A 20,407-nucleotide genomic window follows, 5' to 3' on the forward strand; every position below is an offset into this window, starting at 1 on the left:
AATAAATGTATCAGGAGTGAATTACTTTTCCAAAGTTCTTGGAATGATGTAGATTTCAAAATTTGCAAATTCTAAAAAGCACTGGTAAATGATAATTTAGAGTACTAAATTAGGCAATAATGGGATGTCAATGATTTTTATAGAATCAAAAAACCAAAACCAACACTGTGACTCCAAGATAAGAGCTTGCCTAATGCAATGGGAGTCTCTGAGCTGGACCTATTGCCTCACATGTTTTAAAGGTTTGTAAAAAAACTTTAAATTTTATTAACATGCCAAAATTAACCTAGATACCTTTGCTTACTTTGGATTCAATACATACAACTCTCTAAACATTCACTAAGAAATATATATTTCAAATTTCAAATGTCCAAAATAAACTGCATACACAACCATCAATACACACACACACACACACACACACACACACACAAACAAACTTGCATCTCAAAATAATTAAACAAACAAACAAACAAATAAATAAATAAATATAAAAAGGGTCTCATCATTTCAGAAAAAGATCTATCCTATCAGTTGATCAGGCCAGAAATCCTAAGTGTTATCCATGGCTGCTTGCCAATACCATATCAAAAAATATTATTGATTATAGTTTTGAATTACAGAAATAACTGACACTGCTAAACAAACTGAGGTTAGTCTAAATAAAACCTACATAACAAGCATAAAATTGTTTTATTTTGCACAATGAACTTTTGGTCAAATGTTTCAGAGTTTTTAAAAAAATATCTAGTGGTGCAGAACACAGCTGAAGCCATCTGATTTTTGCCTGCAAACCATTTGGGCAACAGTAAAAGTAAAATGCCTTTCCATCTTTAGCCAAAAGTGAAATTTTTGTTTTCAAATTGAAAGCCAATCTTCTACACAAAAGAAGAAAAAGAAAAACAATATGAGAAAAAATTATCAAGAGCATGAAAAAAGTTCAGCGAGAAAATTGTAAAGAAGAATTAGGCTGATGCAGAAGAGAGCATGGTGTGTAGACCTGGGTTGGAATCCTAGCTCATCCTTTGTGCTCTTGGGTAAGTTATCAGCTCTAATCTGCAGTTGTGAGGATTCTAAGTGAAACTAATTATACTTGCCTCAGAATCCAATTGGAGGAAGTAAAAAAGATGTTTCAAGAGGTCCTCAATATATAATAGCCACTAAAACTATTAGTAGGCTATATAAGTAATTTTTCAAGTTGGAAAATAAGACTTATGGTTTCTCTTTAAACTGAAAAAAAATTACATGTAAGCATAAAAGCTCAACATGAGATAACATTAACAAGTAGTAGGAGTGGAGAAGAGGTTCCTCTTTCTCGATAAAAATCTCTCACTCTTGTTGTGTCTGCAAACTGAGGAAATTTAAAGCTGATGCAATCTTTTAATGTGTAGGATGCTTCCAGACAAATATTCCTATTGCCATGCAATGGAGCTGGTGACGTATGCTGTGTTCACAACTCTGACTATTTCAAAAAGTAAGAAAATGGTAAAAGAAGCACATAAGACAAAAAAAGATACCATTATACACTTTGGGATGGCTCTCCAACCTTTAGTTTCCATGGAAAGAGAAAGAGCCACTTGAAATTTTTATTCTTTTATAGGGGACACACAAGGGGAAGTTCCATGGAGCATTTTATCCCAAAAAGTGCAAAGGGATAGGATTCCTAAGGAACAGGAGTGTGTAACTCAACCTCACTGAGTGATTTCCAAAATTGGAACCACACCTTATTATTGGAGTGAGGGTAAAAATCAAATATATTGTGGGGTGCAATAATCATTCAGTACCCCTTACTCAGAACTTAAATGTGTGTACTGTCCAGAGAGGTTCCCAACATCTTTCAGGCTAAAAAGCACCTCTGCTGGTACAGAACACATCTGATGACATATGATTTTTCCTGTCAACAATATGGGCAGGAGCAATGCAGGACTGTCTTTCCATCTTCAACTAAAAGTAGAATTTCATTAGAAACAAAAAACTATACATCTTTGAGTAACACATAAACTTGTAAAAAATGTCTTGCATATGCTGATTTATAATATCTTACACAGCTAGCCATGTGGAGCATGCCTTTAATCCCAGTGGCTCAGGAGGCTTAGATAGGAGGATCACAATTTCAATGTCACCCTCAGGAATTACAAGGCACTGAGCTACTCAGTGAGACCCTATTTCTATATAAAATATAAAAATGGGGTTGGTTGTAACTCAGTGATTAAGTGCCCCTGAGTTCAATCTTCAGTAACTCTGAGTGATATTTGCCAGAATATTTCTATAAAACTCTGCACTGCCATTTGCTCAGCCTAACAATTTTCTAAGGCAATGAGATATTGAGTCTTTCTTTCTTCCTTCCTTCCTCCTTTCTTTCTTTCTTTCTTTCTTTCTTTCTTTCTTTCTTTCTTTCTTTCTTTCTTCTTTCTTTCCTTCTTTCTTCTTTCTTTCTTTCTTTCTTTCTTCCTTCTTTCTTTCTTTCTTTCTTCTTTCTTTCTTTCTTTCTTTCTTTCTTTCTTTCTTTCTTCTTTCTTTCCTTCTTTCTTCTTTCTTTCTTTCTTTCTTTCTTTCTTTCTTCCTTCTTTCTTTCTTTCTTTCTTTCTTTCTTTCTTTCTTTCTTTCTTTCTTTCTTCTTTCTTTCTTTCTTTCTTTCTTTCTTTCTTTCTTTCTTTCTTTCTTCCTTCCTTCCTTCCTTCCTTCCTTCCTTCCTTCCTTCCTTCCTTCCTTCCTTCCTTCCTTCCTTCCTTCCTTCCTTCCTTCTTTCTTTCTTTCTTTCTTCTTTCTTTCTTTCTTTCTTTCTTTCTTTCTTTCTTTCTTTCTTTCTTTCTTTCTTTCTTTCTTTCTTCCTTCCTTCCTTCCTTCCTTCCTTCCTTCCTTTCTTCTTTCTTTCTTTCTTTCTTTCTTTTTTGTTTCACCCAAACAAAAAAGGCATCTCTTATGATTGAATTTGATATAAAGTTTATATCTAAATTACTTTTCATAAAAAATAAAAATGATAGCAGTTACCACATTTTCTAAGGTAATTAATACTTTTAGAATTTTTAAATATGACTTTTACATATATTTCAGGATTGTTTTCCTGTTTCAATAACCAAAATGGAAATATTTGCTAAATAAGCTTAAAAATACTATAGATTCAAACAGTCTTTGGAGGCCAAGGTGGACAAATGACCAAACTGGGCTTAAAGAGAAGATTTCATTGGTGATTCATTATGGGAGAATAAAAGTTTATACCACAGTTACTTTCATAATTTTAATAAAATCTATTCAGAAATTTGTCTTAGGAATATCTGCTTTCAACAATAAAGCACAACAAAATCTTTTTACACTTACATAAAATTTCTTCATTTAAGTGAAGCCACTTGGCTGCATAAATATATTTTAATCCAAGCTTTCATGATTCTTTTGAAAATTATTATTTTTTAAAACCTTTATAGTCAGAATATTGTCTTTAGATTAAAAATACAATCTTTTAAAATGTATACCAAATATTGTTGTTAACAACTTAAATCTCAAAATAAAAAAAAAACCTGTCTGGCATTATAAAAATATCTTGAATTAGAGATAGGAAAGAAAACCTTGAAATAATGCTTAACCAATCACAAAGAGACTATTCTGTAATAGATTGCCTTTAATTAGACAAAAGTAAATAAAATTGATAAGATAAAATTGATAAGATTGATAAGATAGAGGAAGTGATATCAAATTCAGCTCAATAAAAAAAAAAAAAACGAGGGAAAGTCCACAGCTGTACAAGTAAACAATAGGCCTGGCCAAATTAATACTAGAAGCTGGACACAATTCAGGGGTAAGAGTGACACCTAAACATCTATTGAAGAACAGAACTATGAGCTGCAAAGTATAATGTTACATGGGCACTGGCTTAAAAATAACAAAGCTATTCTCAAAATAGCTGTTCAATAAAGACTGAGTTACGACTCTTAAATGAGGATATTCTTTTCAAATTATTGGTAATTTATTTGGTTCACTTAATATGCAAATGGTGCCAGGAGGTATGATCAATTGTATTTGAAGCTTTAATGTTTAGAGCAACCTACTTTCTAAGGACACAGAGAAGCCCAGAAAAATGTCTTGCAAACATGGAGACAGAAGATGGCAATCTACATCTCAAAAAGTTGGTCTCAAAGGAAATCATTCCAGCAAGTATCTTGATATAAAAATTCAAGAATTAGGACAAATAAATATTTGTGTAACTCAATCTATTCATTGTCTAATGAGATCCCTGTGACACTGATGCAGCCCATTAGGATACACATATACTGTCCCTGCCCCTTGGTTGAATGAATGTACAATTGGATCAAATCACATTCCAACAGCATTGAAAGGCTGACCTGCTGCAAAAATAAATAAATAAATAAATTTCTTACTAGAATATTCTAAAGGCATTCAAGGACATAGCTTCTTACCGGATGGGGCTATAGAGACTTGTTTTCTGGTATGGCACATCCATAAAACAATATAGACTACATTTACCTCCTTTGTTTGTGTAACTCCCACTTCTCTTTGTGTCAAAACTTTCCTAGTAAGGATGTTCATATATAAGTTTCATAAACGATTAGAAGGTGAGTGGAGTTGACTGGTACATGGGCTACCTGGGGCAGGTAGTTAAAACAAAAACAGTAGCAACAGAAAAGAAATATAAGTGCCCAATAAACACTGACAACAAAGTGAAAATGATTTCTCTGTTATTTCTCCACGTATATAATCTGAAGATTTACATGTATTATGTTGTAAGGGAGAATAATACAATCTAGAATTCTTTTGAAATGGGCATGTAGACTATTCAAGTGGAAAAATTCTTAGAGTTTAGGAGATTCCTCATCATGGGTATTTGTTCTGCATATTCTGGCCATCTCCAGCTTTTTTTTTTTTTTTCTCTTGAAGAGAAAATTCTCCAGAAGGCTTAGCTAACCTTGCAACACAGATATCACTGTGAGTTTTCTGGTGCACTTCATCTTTCCCCAGGAGACAGAATTAACAAGTAGCTTCATTATGGTCTACAAGGAGCTTGGCAAAAATTTTGTTCTACATGTAGGACAATAATTAATACTGGCTGTTTCCAAAGATGACATTCCTACCGAAAAATTTTTTAGACAGATTATAAATAGATGAATATATGCATAGACCTCCACACATTGGATTACAGAATAAGGTCTTTGAATAGTAATTTCAGTAAAAAAAAAAAAAAAACTAGGACCCAATATTTATATATCCACCTTATCACCCATGTCCTGATATAACCTATTTCTTCCCTCAATTACTCCCCCCCACACACACACACACAAGGGGAATGTCAAAAAACTTACCAGCTGTGATCCCAGATGAGGACTTATCTGGATTGGTCTTCTCTGAACTTCTCTCTTTTACCCATAAATGCCTTCTGATAAATAGTCATAGGTCCTGCTGTGACGGCTGAGCCAATGTGCAAATGTGGTTTGGACATATTTCTGCCTAGAACCCTGAAAGGTTTGAATACATCATGAAAACATCTCTTTATCTTGTTCATCTCCCTTTACATGAGATAAATAATGCACCCTCTATGGAATGTGTGTGCCTGGTTACCAGAGTTCTAAGTTCTATTTGGTTCTAATGCTAAAAAATTGAGGTTGATTTGAAAGCTTCATTACCTGGGCCACTTCCTATAAGACTATCACAAAGCATTCTTTGGAGTGCTGACGTTTCATCTTTTATATATTTAAACATATGTAAATGAATATGGCCTTTTATTTTGTTGGAAAGTTGTCAGTACATCTTGTAAAATTACTGGAAGGCCAGTAGAATTGACTGATACATGGGCTACCTGGGGCAGGTAGCTAAAACAAAAACAGTAGAAACAGAAAAGAAATATTCAGTGCCAAATAAACACATTGCCTTTTGCCCACATTGGTGAGTGCTTCCAGCAGCCTTTACAGGTGCCCTGTAGTAGACTTGGATGTGGATGTCAGAATTAGAGCCTGGTTTTTCTCTAAGTGGTTTATTCTGGAGGCAGAATAAGAAGATTAGCAAAGAAGAGACATCGGAGAGCACAGACGTGTAAAATCCAGCTGTCCCTGGGCTCCCTTGGTCACTGGTGAGACATTTTTTGAAAGAAATACCTATGGTGGCCACATGATGGCAGCTTTCCACAGAACAAGGCAAACCTGGGCAATCTTTCTGCCTCCCACCACTCACCTTGATTCTGGGACCTGGGTGCTCACCTGCCTTCTTACAACAGTCAAAAAAGCCCTGCCAAGGGGTGCATCCTTAATTGCATCTGGACACTCTGTACTTTACAAAGAAAAAAAAACAGCATTACTTACTTCTCACCTCTGCCTGCTTGTTTTGATAAGATTCAAAAAAGAGATCTGTATCTTTCTCCCCAAACATCAGGGGTGCAAAAAGTCATATAATACAGATGAGACTTAGTGTTAAAAGAGGGTCAAGGATCTCTTTTTTCAAGGAAAAAACATTTGGCTTTCATTTGTAAATCCAGGAAAACTAATTTCAGATTTTTATAATTCTATATATATCTCCATGTATGTGCCATTAAATAAACATATAAACAAGCACCTTGCTCCTCTCTGCCCTAGTTAAACATGGGGGACCTTGAGATTATCTTCTCATTTGGATGCCTTCACCTGTATATCAATGCAGCAGGGGTGCAGTCCCTTCTTCTTCTCTTTGCAGCATCCTGAACTTCTACCTTTCTTTCAGTCCTGAATACCTTTGGCAGACTCCACATAGGGAGAGATTCAGAAAATTCTGAAATGAACCTAAAGACATTTAATCATCAGACTTTTATTCTATCAATTTTGTTTTATGTTTCTATTTCCTAGTTTTAAATTTATTTTAGTTGTTATTCATAAGTTTACATGGCACAGAATCCATTTTGATAAAATTATACAAGCATAGAAACTCTCATTTATAATTCATAATTTTTTCGACCTGGGAATATAGTACATTGGTAAAGTGCTTGCCTCACATGTAAAGATCTGGTTCAGTCCTCAGCACCATGAAAATAAATAATGATATCTTGTCCAGTTAAAAAAATACTTCATAATTATTTTAATTATTCATTTTAATGTCTTTCCTATTTCTATCTATTCTATCTTTCTTGAAGGTTTCTTTGGATAATTTACTGAACTTCTCCCATTTTCCTCTCTCATTTATTGTGGTTTAGCCTCCAATTATCAGCAAAAACATTCCACCTATGTTTTTTTTTCTTCTTTTGCTCACAATGAGTCTCCATATCCATTTAATTACTGGGATATGTAATAGAGTCATTCTTCTTTATGGGTGAGTGATATTTTATTGTTTATATATACAACAATGTTTCTATCCATTTATTAGTTGATGAGCATCTAGCTTTGTCCCATAGCTCAACTCTTGTTAATTGTTTTGCTATAAATATTGATGTGACTTTGTAACACTGTATTATGCTGATACCAAGTCATATATATATATATATATAAATGTGATATTTGGTTCAAAGTCGGGGGGTTAAATACTAGATATTTGTTTTTTTGAATCTCCACAATGCATTCCAGAGAGTTTACACAAATTTGCAGTCTCACCACAATGTTTGAGTGTTTCCTTTTGTTTTCCATATCCTCACCAAAATCTGCTTTTACTTATATTCCTGATAATTGGCATTATAATTGGAATGAGATGGTAGCTCAGTGTAGTTTTAATTTGCATTTCTCTAAATGCTAGAGGCGCTGCCTTCTCAGTGTTTTTGACTTTTGTTTCTTGGTAGCAGCATCTATGGCATTTTGGGAACCAGTTTTGCTTTATTTATGAAGTGTGAACAAGATTTCACTTGAAGGAATGACTCTGAAGCTTAATGCACATGACCATGAGTCCATGGATGACTTTTACATTGTTGTCATGACCATGATTATGGAAAAAATGAATATAGGGTGAGAAGAGGGAAAAAAGTAGGGAGCAAGAAAGAGTTTAAACATATTGGGGACAAAGAAATATATCTTCCTCAATTAAGTGTAAGTGAATCCAAACCAGGCCTGGTCCTCAGATGTATAGGAGAGGGATGGGCCATTTCTCCAAAGACCAGTTGCTTAGCTAAGCCAACCTGAGATTGGTAGCAATGTTCCCAAGATGCTCCCAGCTATGGTGTGCCATGTATCTCTGGAAGTTACAACTTGAGGTAACTATCCTCTTGAATTTTCAAGGTTTAATTAATGCAGACACCCCTTTTGGGCACATTGGTCCAAGAGATGATATTAATGCTGGCACAGACTCTTGGTAATGGCAGACATGACCCACACTCCCCTTGTATTTTCTGACCAGTAGAGGTAGTAGCCCCAACAAGGAAGCTCTAGTTTCATCCCAGTGTTAACAAGAAACATGCCAAATATGGCTTTACATAGTGCTGATGAAGAAACTTTCTGTGGGATCCTGTTGAAAAAAATGGGCAGCAAGAAGAGACAGAGAAACAGACACGGAGAACTGTGGTCATGGTACTTGACAGGTACTAGTGACCTTGAGTTCTCTTACAATACTGGAGAATGAGCAAGACCTGTGAATAGTCATCTTGAATTGTAAACCCCCTGAGTTTAGGGTCAGGGCTCAATCCCCAAGCAACACTGACACAAACATTCTCATAGGAATGTCCATTCCAAGCCTTAAATTAAAAAAAAAATTCCTCAAGACCACATGCACTCTGCAAAATACAGTGTCATGCTTCTTTGTGTGGTACCTCCTATGAAGCAGGACAGGTTTGGTACCTGGATGAGCTTCCTAGCATAAATTCTAAGGGACAGCTGTACAGGGCATGCAGGCCAGAGTTGAGTATCCCAGGTCACTCTGAGGCACTGAGTGGAAACAGGGATTATACTTCAGTCATGTATTTCTATATTTGTATGCACTAGCACGAAGTTCACTAGGACCACTATAGTTGTATATGGGTTGAAATATTTTGCTCAAGAAATGCAGCATCAACTAGCACAGTAGTAATCTCATCACACACACAATTAACTATTTGTTTTTACATATGAACATTATCTGAAATAAATCATCCATACTTTTAAACCATCATTCTTAGGTCTGCATAAGAGCTTGTAGAATAGTTGCACCATAGATACCCAGCCATATTACTATTTGGGTGATTGGGTTTCTTATTGTTTTTAGCCATTCTAAAAATAATCATAATAAACATCTTATGCCAAATAATAAAACAAGAAGTGAGTGTAGAGAAAATATTCTTGGTTATGGAATTATTTCTTTCCTCTCCCTTCCCTTTTTAACAAGACCAGACTTTCTTGGAAGTCTAGGCTTTTGGGATAATATCTGTCCTTAAATTGTTTGGACCTCTACTCCTTAGACTCTTTGTGTCTCTTACCCATACTCATCTTTCTTTCTGGTTTAGTTGTACTGATTTTGAGCAGATGGGATGTATTGACCTCCTAAGGATGACCCTTACCAGCACTGAGAGAGTAGCCAGACTGAAACCCAGTTGTGAAACATGGCTGAGCAGAAGGGAGCTGAGTGGCCAACTGTGAGAGAAAAGAGTTCAAGCTACAATGACTTCATATTGCTTTCTGAGACAGAGGAAATGTACTTTATGTGCAGCCTTCTGGTTTATGCAATCACATGAAGCCTTCTCCATACACAGGATAAAATGTCTTGGAGTCTTCAGGATGAGGGCAAAGTGTGGTGGGGCTCTCTATATCCTTTTGTTTTTCCAAGTTTTTTTTTAAATTTCTATTTCTATAGGATCATTAGCTTCTAGGAGGTCACATGGTTCATCTCCTAAGTGAGAGAAAGTCATTATGACTACATGGCTGTTCCACAGAGACTAGTCAATTTTAAAATGAGAAGTTTGCACACTCTGTTCTCAGAGAAAGGAGATCAATGTCATTCGTGATAGAAATAATGTCAGTTGAATAAAAGAAATCCTTGTGCAAGGAATCAGGGGATATTGATCAAATACAGCTCTGTCCTAGTGGTTTGTGCAAGATTGTTAGACCAGGTCCCTGAGGACTGACTTTTTTTCTCTTCATATTGACTGGTATTTGTTCTTACTCTCAAAGGCTCTTCTTTATTCTGAGGTAGGTAGCCTCTCTGTCTTCTCCTGAAAATTCGTCTAAGACAGACATTTGTGCAACAGATAGGCAGAAAAAAAGTGGAAAAAGATGTGCAAGGCCTAGCACGGCCTGGCTTCCTGGATACACAATGCAATCCTGTTGACTTCTTCCAAGGGCACTTAAGCAATAATCACACTAAAGGTAAAATGGGAGTTACAACATGATAGTATTCACACAAAATAATGCTGGAAGAAACCAAGGCCCCTGAATAAAATTATTAACCTATAAACTATGTGTTGAGAAACTAGGGAGTGCAGTGGCCAGAATCTAGTGCCTGAGGAAATGTGTGGAGACTTGGCCACATTTGGAGTAGGGTAACCTGGAATCTTGGTTTAGAGGACCTGGTACTTCCTTAGACTTGCTCTTAAGAGTGCAGAGGATAATACAGGAATGGAAAACTGCATGTGGAGGAGAAGCATAGTGGTCATTTGTGTTCTGGTGTGACCTGGTAGCTCTAATTATTCAAATTGATTCAGAAGACCCTACCTCAGTTGTGGGATGATATTAAAAGGTGAACAGATGGCTAGTCTTTTATTTAATTCTTTCATGGAATTTTAATGTAATTTTTATTTGAGGCAAGCATTACTCATTTTGATTTAAAACTGCCACAAACACTTAAGGTTTTGAGGACATTTCTGTAAGTATACCAGACAAGTTGACTTAAGAAAAATAAGTGAACAAAAAAACAATATGAATGCCAAAATTGGAAAGGTGATGTGGAAATATATATGTTTATTAACCACTACAAGATATTAGTAGGCAGGAAACCTCCCAAACTCAAGAACAAACTTACCAGTACAGGGTCTATGTGAAGTTCTATCAGGGGATCTTTATCTTTCCTGCCTCCCCTCTTCCTCCTCTATGTCAATGATAATCATCTTGTACTTGATGGAGAGTACAGCCTTGAGCAGGGATTTCAACACTGATTCAAAACAGTCTGGATTTGTCTTCATATTCAGGTCTACAACTTTCAAGGCCAGTGGCATTTGACAGAAAGTTTAAACTCCCTGTGAGCTCTAGTCTCCTCATCTATAAAATAGAGATGTCCTGAGCCCTGAGTGCTTAAACAGTGTCATGAACTAAAATAGATTCTCAGCTTTACAGTATAGACAATGGCTTTCCTGGAGAACAGAAAGGAGTCGGATTTGTTATTTATCACCAGTGACTCTTTTCTCTTCTTCCAGAAGTTGCTTGTGTTTTTTTTTTCTGGGAATCCCCTTCTGCTGTCCACTCCATGTGGGGTGAGTCAGACAGGTTACTCAGACCAGGAAGTCATACCATGAAGCCCCCTGAACAAGATGCTCTTAACCTGCAAAGTGGGTTTGAGCTGGCCTGAACATACTCATCCAGAGGGCCACAAATAAAAATAGAAAGTGAGCATGGAAAGCTTATTGCCAACTATGACTACAGGGCCAGAAAATAAAATGGGAAGTGAGAGATGAAAAGACACAGATTCCTGATGTCAGCTGTGCCTCAGTCAGAACTACCCACAGATATTTTATGTGTAAAAGAAAACAAATTTGTGGCCAGGTGCAGTAGCACATGCCTGTAATCCGAGTGGCTCTGGAGGCTGAGGAAGGAGCATCCTGAGTTCAAGGCCAGCCTCAGCAATAACGAGGTATTAAGCAACTCTGTCTCTAAATAAAATACAAAATAGGGCTGGGGATGTTGCTCAGTGAATAAACTAACTCTGAAAGTGTTGTTTTTTTATTTTACTGTATATATATACATTCATAACCAATAATTTGTTTCTAGTTTCAGGTACATTATTTTTTTTTACTAGTTCTGCAATGCATATTAAAACCATATCAACTGAGATACATTTCTTGAGTGAGTAGAACAGGTAGAGCCATGTTATGGATTCCAGTTTCTTGAGTGTCCCTTGAGCAGGGATAACTTCTGATTGGCTACATGTACTAGTGGTTTGAATAGGCTGAGAAGAATTTGTGGGTGGAGATCAGACTATTGCTTATTTCTAAACTAAGAGTGGTTTATTGAGCCAAGCATTTACCAGAGCCCTTTATGCTGGAGATACAGGATGGAACTGATCCTCTGATGAAATTCTTCTGGTTCCCCAGTGCACAGGCTTACCATTTGTTTTGGTGAGTTTCTAGCATAAAACACCTCACATGCAAATCTTTATTTGAAAGTAATGAAAATGCACATGTATCTTGTGAAAACATCTCATATCTGGCCTCACATACTGTGGATGATGACCATTCTAACCTCATTGGTAATTTGGATGCAGAAGTGGGAAACAAAGGTCTTTGTTGCACAGGAACTGGGCTCAACCTTATCTCCTGGTGGTCCTAACCACTAGAGTGTGAGGAAAAAGACAGTCACACCATTTAAAAATGGTAAAAGAAAGAGCTGGAGACTACAACTTTGTAAATCTTGAAAATGTAGCTGGAGCAAGCTTAATGTATATCATGAGAACTTTGTAAATGTTTAATTATACAAGGTTCGTGACTTCAAATAAACTGAGAGAGTAAGAAGGCCCCCTTTCAAACTCTAATTTTTGTAACTAAGTCAGAAAGATTTCAGACATTTCACTCAGAATAACAGGCATGAGTTTATTGAATAGATAAACAAGGAAAGGGGACACTGTCATAGTAGATCATGGGTCCTCTGAGAGGGGAGAGAGACAGTGTGCCTTTCATGCAATCCACTTTTGTTGGGTATCCCAGAGAAGTTTCCAAAGAGTCCCACACAGGCCTACTACTTAACTTTGAACTGACTGCTGGATGCCATCTCACTGTCAAGTCCCCACTGCTAAGATAACGTTAAGTCACCTTGGCCAATGCAAGTGATTCGAATTGGATTCTTAACTATAAATTCTTGTAGATTTTAGAGCTAGAAAAAATATTTTTATCTCTCTGAGTTTCAGAAGCTGGTATGTGGAAAGAATCAGAAAAGTTTCCTTCTTAAAGGTAACATGGCTTCCTATTATGGACATTTATTTTATACCTGTCTTTCTCCTGCAGATAACAGACAGTTTACTGATAAATGTGATATACCCTGTCCACTTAAGGCAGGCAGGGTAGCAGGTTAATTTCTTCATGAAAAGAAAAGCATGGGGGGGGTGAGCACAGTGACCCCCACTTTATAGAATTATTCTCTGAACCTCATGCTCTCACCACTAACATCTGTCCCCTATCATTTGGCAAGAAGTAGTTTTGCCTAACTCATACTGTTGTTGATCCTACATCACAAAGATTGGGCCCCAGACAAACATCAGTTTTATCAGAGTACTGGATAGAAATGTGGGTTCTCAGGTTGCAGCTCAGCTTTATTATATGAGACTCACAGTGGCTCACAAATCTTAATTTTTATGATCTATTCAGTTGCCTGGTTGGGGCTTACAATCTATGCCCTGATTTGGTCTCTCTTCCAAGAACAATTTTTTTTCTCCACTTTACAAAAAAAAGTTATTCTGACCTCACTAACTTATACCTTAATGACATGAATCCAAAATTGTATAGTTTCAGCCCTGGTGGAGCGACCCTGAGATGCAAGGGCCTGGGTGCATGGATCTCTACTGCTGAGATGTTCACAGAATACTGTTGCAATAACCTTATTAAGACCTTCAACCACAACACCCAGAGCTAAGAGTCAATCCCTGTAAACATTTTAACCTTTACTTCTCTTCCAGAGATTAAAGTGATACCTAATCTCGTGTTTAAAAACTAAAGGGGGCTGGACTCAGTGGAAGAGTGTTCTCATAGCATGCATGAGGCACTGGATTTGATCCTCAGCACCACATAAAATAAAATTAAAAAAAAATACATCCACCTCAAACTAAAAACAATTTTTTAATTGGTTGTTCAAAACATTACAAAGCTCTTGACATATCATACTTCATACATTAGATTCAAGTGGGTTATGAACTCCCCTTTTTACCCCATATACAGATTGCAGAATCACTTCAGTTACACATCCACATTTTTACATAATGCCATATTAGTAACTGCTGTATTCTTCTACCTTTCCTATCCTCTACTATCCCCCCTCCCCTTGCCTCCCATCTTCTCTCTCTACCCCATCTACTGTAATTCATTTCTCTCCTTGTTTTTTCCCATTCCCCTCACAACCTCTTATACGTAATTTTGTATAACAATGAGGGTCTCCTTTCATTTCCTTGAAATTTCCCTTTTTTCTCCCTTTCCCTCCCATCTCATGTCTCTGTTTAATGTTAATCTTTTCCTCCTGCTCTTCCTCCCTGCTCTATTCTTAGTTGCTCTCATTATATCAAAGAAGACATTTGGCATTTGTTTTTTAGAAATTGGCTAGCTTCACTTAGCATTGTCTGCTCTAATGCCATCCATTTCCCTTCACATTCCATGACTTTGTCATTTTTTAGTGCTGTGTAATACTCCATTGTGTATAAATGCCACATTTTTTATCCATTCATCTATTGAAGGGCAGCTGGGTTGGTTCCACAGTATAGCTATTGTGAATTGTGCTGCTATGAACATCAATGTGGCAGTATCCCTGTAGTAAACTCTTTAAGGTCTTCAGGAAATAGTCAGAGTAGGGCAATAGCTGGGTCAAATGGTGGTTCCATTCCCAGCTTTTTCAGGAATCTCCATACTGCTTTCGAAATTGGCCGCACCAATTTATAGTCCCACCAACAATGTACAAGAGTACCCTTTTCCCCACATCCTCACCAACACTTGTTGTTGTTTGACTTTATAATGCCTGCCAATCTTACTGGAGTGAGATGGTATCTTAGGGTGGTTTTGATTTGCATTTTTCTGACTGCTAGAGATGGTGAGCATTTTTTCATGTACTTGTTGACTGATTGTATGTCCTCCTCTGAGAAGTGTCTGTTCAGGTCCTTGACCCATTTGTTGATTGGGTTATTTGTTATCTTATTGTTTAATTTTTTGAGTTCTTTGTATACTCTGGATATTAGGGCTCTATCTGAAGTGTGAGGAGTAAAAATTTGTTCCCAGGATGTAGGCTCCCTATCTACCTCTCTTATTGTTTCTCTTGCTGAGAGAAAACTTTTTAGTTTAAGTAAGTCCCATTTGTTGATTCTTGTTATTGACTCTTGTGCTATGGGTGTTCTATTAAAAAATTTGGAGCCCGACCCCACAATATGTAGATCGGAGCCTCAGGTATGACAAGAAAATAAAAATCTTTCATGATAAAAAAAGTTAAAAGAAATTTCAACCAGAAAACCAGCATTGCAAAGCATCTTGAGCAAAACACTACATGAGGAAGAATTGAAAAACAACAACCAAAACCAACAGTGGGAAATACCTCAATAAAGATAGAGGGTGGGGGGAAAGATAATCATGGAGAAGCAAATTAAATTAAAAAAAAGATAAATAATCAAACATGGCTGGAAGTACAAACCATATATCAATAGAAACTCTAAACGTTAATGGCTTAAACTCTCCAATAAAGTGACATAGGCTGGTCACATGGATTAAAGACACAAATCCAATAATATGCTGCCTCCAGGAGACACATCTGATTGGAAAAGACATACACAGTCTGAAGGTAAAAGATTGGGAAAAAAATATACCACAAACACGCTCCTTGTAAACAAGCAGGGGTGGCCATCCTCATATCAAATAAAATCGACTTCAAGACTAAGTTAATCAAAAAGAATAAAGAAGGACATTATATACTGTTAAAAGGAACCATTCACCAACAAGACAGAACAATTATCATTATTTATGCACCAAATAATGGTGCTGCGACATTCATAAAACAAACTCTCCTCAAGTTCAAGAATCAAATAGACCACAACACAATAATTATGGGTTACTTCAACACACCTCTCTTACCATTGGACAGATCCTCCAAACAAAAGTTGAATAAAGAAACTATAGAACTCAATAAAACAATCAATAACCTAGACTTAACTGACATATATAGAATATATCAACCATCATCAAGTGGATACATGTTTTTCTCAGTAGCACATGGATCCTTCTCAAAAATAGACCATATATTATGCCACAGGGCAACCCTCAGTAAATATAAAGGGGTGAAGCTGATACAATGCATTTTATCTAATCATAATGGAATGAAACTGGAAATCAACGATAAAAGAAAGAAGGAAAAATTATACATCTCATGGAAAATGAACAATATGTTACTGAATGATCAAAGGGTTACAGAAGACATAAAGGAGGAAATCAAAAAATTCTTAGAGATAAATGAAAATACAGACACAACATATCGGAATCTATGGGACACAAGGAAAGCAGTTTTAAGAGGGAAATTTATTGCCTGGAGGTCATTTCTCACAAAAAGAAAAAACCAAAAAATAAATGACCTCATACTTCATCTCAAAGCCCTAGAAAAGGAAGAGCAAAACAACAGCAAATATCAGAAAGCAAGAAATAATTAAGATCAGAGCAGAAATTAATGAAATTGAAACAAAATAAACTACTGAAAAAATTGACAAAACTAAAAGTTGGTTCTTCGAAAAAATAAATAAGATCGACAGACCCTTAGCCATGCTAATGAAGAGAAGAGAGAGAACTCAAATTACTAACATACAGGATGAAAGAGCCAATATCACAACAGATACTACAGAAATACAGAAGATAATTAGGAATTATTTTGAAAACCTATATTCCAATAAAATATAAGATAGTGAAGACATTGATAAATTTTTTAAGTAATATGATTTGCCCAGACTGAGTCAGGAGGATACACACAATTTGAACTGACCAATATCAATGGATGAAATAGAAGAAGCAATCAAAAGACTGCAAACCAAGAAAAGCCCAGGACTGGATGGTATACAGCGGAGTTTTACAAAGCCTTTAAAGAAGAATTAATACCAATACTTTTCAAATTATTTCAGGAAATAGAAAAAGAGGGAGCGCTTTCAAATTCATTCTATGAGGCCAACATCACCCTGATTCTGAAACCAGACAAAGATACCTCAAAGAAAGAAAACTACAGACAAATGTCTCTAATGAACACAAGAATGCAGGTGAAGTCCTCAATGACTCACTATTCATTCTTGGAAAAGAAGACGTGGAAAGACTGCTTATTGAATGGGGTTTCTGCTAAGGAGAATCTTGCCTGTTGTTCAAGTAGGGGCATCTGGCTTGATACTGACAACTGACGCAAGACTGGTAAGTTTTAGAAGGTTGGTAGAACTCTTTGACAGAGTTAGTAGCAACACAATCAGGCCCAAATTAATAATTCTCCTGCCTGCAGGCTTTATGTTTCTTCTTATAATATGCTGTGTGTTTCCTTCTGCTCCTTCTTTTGTTTCTTTCTTCCCTTCCTCACTACTGGGAGACAATCATTGTGCTTAAAGCACTGGGAGAAAAAATAAATTAGAGAAATATCAGTTCTTTTTTCAGCATATATGATCTACCCTGAGCCTCAGCATGGTAATACTTAGAGACCAAAGCTTGTTTTTGGTAAGGGGCTTGCCCATCATGATGATGTTTAGTAATCCTATTCCCTACTTGAAAATAAAAAATGCCTCTAGAATGCCCAATATCCACTTGGTGTAACCATTGCCATGGCTGAGAACTACTTAGCAGTGAGGCACAAAAACTAGGTTCACACCTGCAGTGGAGTTTGCATGGGTGTCTTTGTGCCTTCTTGGAGTCTGCTTTATTTAGCTTCATAAGTTTCTAAGCTTTGCCACATCATTGATATTTGAATGGTTTCTTCCCAGTTTGAGTTTTCTGGTGTTGAGTAAGGCATAATATTTTCTTAAAAGCTTTCCCACCTTCTTTACATTTGTATGGGTTTTTTTCCAGTATGAATTCTCTGGTATTGAGTAAGGCATGATTTTTGAGTCTAAATTACTGAAACTTTCAGGGATTTAGTGCACACCTGTTGTGAGAGAGTAATTGAACAGATGAATCGCTCCATCAACAGAGGTACCATATTAATATTTGGGATTATCATGGAGGTATTTCTGTGACAGTAAAAGTTAGTGGAGGTATCTCTGCTTTATAGTACTATGGTGATCACTAAGTAACTATAGTTAGTACATTTTTTTAAAAAAAAGTTTTTAAATAATGCAATTGTTCAGACTTATGTACAGCAAAAACTGAGTCTGATGACCACAAGACCTGAGCATCTTTGTCTTTTTTTTTTTTTTTTGTACTTGGGATCAAACCAAAGTGCTCTCTACCTCTAAGCCACATCCCAAAATCTTTTTATTTAGGGTTAGGATCTTCCTAAGTTGCTTAGATTCATGTGAAATTGCTGAGGCTGGTTTTGAAACTGTGATTCTCCTTCCTTGAACTCCCCTGCTGCTTGGATGAAAAGTGTGCCCAGCCTTCCAGAATCCTGAGAGGACCTGAAGTACTTCAGTGGAAGAGATTTTCTCATACTTTATTAACTGTTAAAAACATCATTTACTTGGAAGAAGCAATTTGAAGAGCCAAGGATGGGTCCAGGAAAAGATGTAACTTTCTGAGCTTTCACTGTGTGGCTTGGGACAGACTTTTTTCTGAGTGACAGAGCTGTATCCTTGTAAGTATTACTGGAAGGATGGACTCACTAGTTCAAATGCTTTTCATTGACACCATTTTTAACCATTATTATTATTTTTCAACTGTAACAAAATTTTTGATTTAAAAAATTTGCAGGGCTGTGGTTTTCTATTAAGAGAAAAAAGGGCAACTATGTTTTATCAGGTACTGTCTCAGTGTTCTCTAAAACAGATGTCATATATATGCAAGCAGAGCCACACTTTGCTACAAAGACACACAGTGCTTTCCCTGGTCTGTCTAGTAAAAGCTATAGTATGTCTAGAGGTGGGAAAATGTAGTGTGCTTCTTTCTCATTTTTGCAGACTCTCTGGAGGCTCAGGATCCTCAGGGGTCATGGACAGGCCTCTTGATGTCTATTTAGTGTGAGCATTCATACCCACTACATGTGTGGATTTAACCACAACATATGTTGCATTTTACTGTTCAATATCTTTGTTTCTCAGCCACCTGGTTTCAAATTTGTGATCTCTGCATTTGATGTAGAAAGCTAAGATGTTTCATGCAGGACATTTCAAAAGCCAGAATCTGATGCCTGAAGTGTGACAAAACCATCTTTTTATGGACATAAAATCCTGAGTAAAATTTTTTAACTAACTACAAAGCAAAAGACATTGATTTCTGGGTGCAGGGATGCATGCCTTGTATCCAAGCAGTGAATGAGCCTGAAGCAGGATAATCACAAGTTTAAATCCAATCTTAGTAGTAAAAGTGAGACCCTAAGAAACTCAGTGAAATTGTGTCTCTAAATAAATACAAAATAGGGCTGGGATGTGGCTTAGGGGTTGGATGCCCCTGAATTCAATCCTCGGTATACAACCAAAACAAAATTAAATAAATAAAATAAGACATCGACATAGGACCATGCTGTCCAGCTGAGATTATGGGGAATAAATTGATGTGACCATAGACTTCAGGCATAAGATAATTTTATTAATGTGTTGGTTTGGTACAAATAGGCCTGTAAGTCCAGATATAGCTTTTGAAAAAAAAATGATTTGATTTCAATCAATACAGAGAAACTGAGGAAAGGACAATTGAACCTGGAGAGGTCCACAGAAGGAAAGAAGGTGAAGCATCCAATCATGCTTCCTGCCCACTTCCATGGGCTAATGAGTAATGGCCATTTGGGCAAGGGTTGCAATTTTATGGAGTCAATGCTACAGAGCTATTTCTGGGCAATTGTAATTGTTCTTCCCAGTATGAAGTTTCTGGTGACCAATGAGGTTTGATATTACAGGAAATGACTTTTAAGTCTATGGCTTTTCTCGAGTATAAAGTCTCTGGTGTTCAGTCAGGTGTGATTTTCGATTAAAAGCTTTTTCACATGCTTTACATTTATATGGCTTTTCTCCAGTATGAATTTTCTGGTGTCTAGTAAGTTGTGATTTTTGATTAAAGGCTTTGCCACATTCTTCACATTTGTATGGCATTTCTCCAGTATGAAGTCTCTGGTGTTGAGTAAGTTTTGATATTTGATTAAAAGTGTTGCCACATTCTTTACATTTTTATGGCTTTTCTCCTGTATGAAGTCTCTGGTGTTGAGTAAGGGATGATTTTGTATTAAAAGCTTTGCCACATTCATTGCATTTGTATGGCATTTCTCCAGTATGAAGACTCTGGTGTTGAGTAAGTTTTGATTTTTGATTAAAAGTGTTGCCACATTCTTTACATTTGTATGGCTTTTCTCCAGTATGAAGTCTCTGATGTTCAATAAGGTGTGATTTTTTCTTAAAAGCTTTGCCACATTCTTTACATTTGTATGGCTTTTCTCCAGTATGAAGTCTCTGGTGTTCTGTCAGGTGTGATTTTCGATTAAAAGCTTTTTTA

At 36.4% G+C, this 20,407-nt stretch overlaps 1 protein-coding gene and 1 long non-coding RNA gene across 2 annotated transcripts in view; both read right to left on the reverse strand.

Annotated features, from left to right (window-relative positions):
* Positions 1-9,634, reverse strand: part of LOC144371512 (uncharacterized) — an 81,743-nt gene extending 72,109 nt beyond the window's left edge. Inside the window, exons 1-3 of the long non-coding RNA XR_013431477.1 lie at positions 9,425-9,634; positions 6,624-6,758; positions 5,313-6,273 (exon numbers count right to left, since the gene is read on the reverse strand). This is a non-coding gene — a long non-coding RNA (uncharacterized LOC144371512). The remainder of the gene's footprint in view (positions 1-5,312; positions 6,274-6,623; positions 6,759-9,424) is intronic.
* A 4,253-nt stretch (positions 9,635-13,887) lies between these two features.
* The window catches only part of LOC144371509 (uncharacterized), a 79,223-nt gene continuing 72,703 nt past the window's right edge, over positions 13,888-20,407 (reverse strand). Inside the window, 1 exon segment of the mRNA XM_078033826.1 lies at positions 13,888-20,406. Coding sequence (XP_077889952.1) covers positions 19,834-20,406 — 573 coding nt within the window. The 3' untranslated portion in view covers positions 13,888-19,833.

This window comes from Ictidomys tridecemlineatus, chromosome 16 (genome assembly GCF_052094955.1).
Source record: "Ictidomys tridecemlineatus isolate mIctTri1 chromosome 16, mIctTri1.hap1, whole genome shotgun sequence".
Taxonomy (NCBI): Eukaryota; Metazoa; Chordata; class Mammalia; order Rodentia; family Sciuridae; genus Ictidomys; species Ictidomys tridecemlineatus.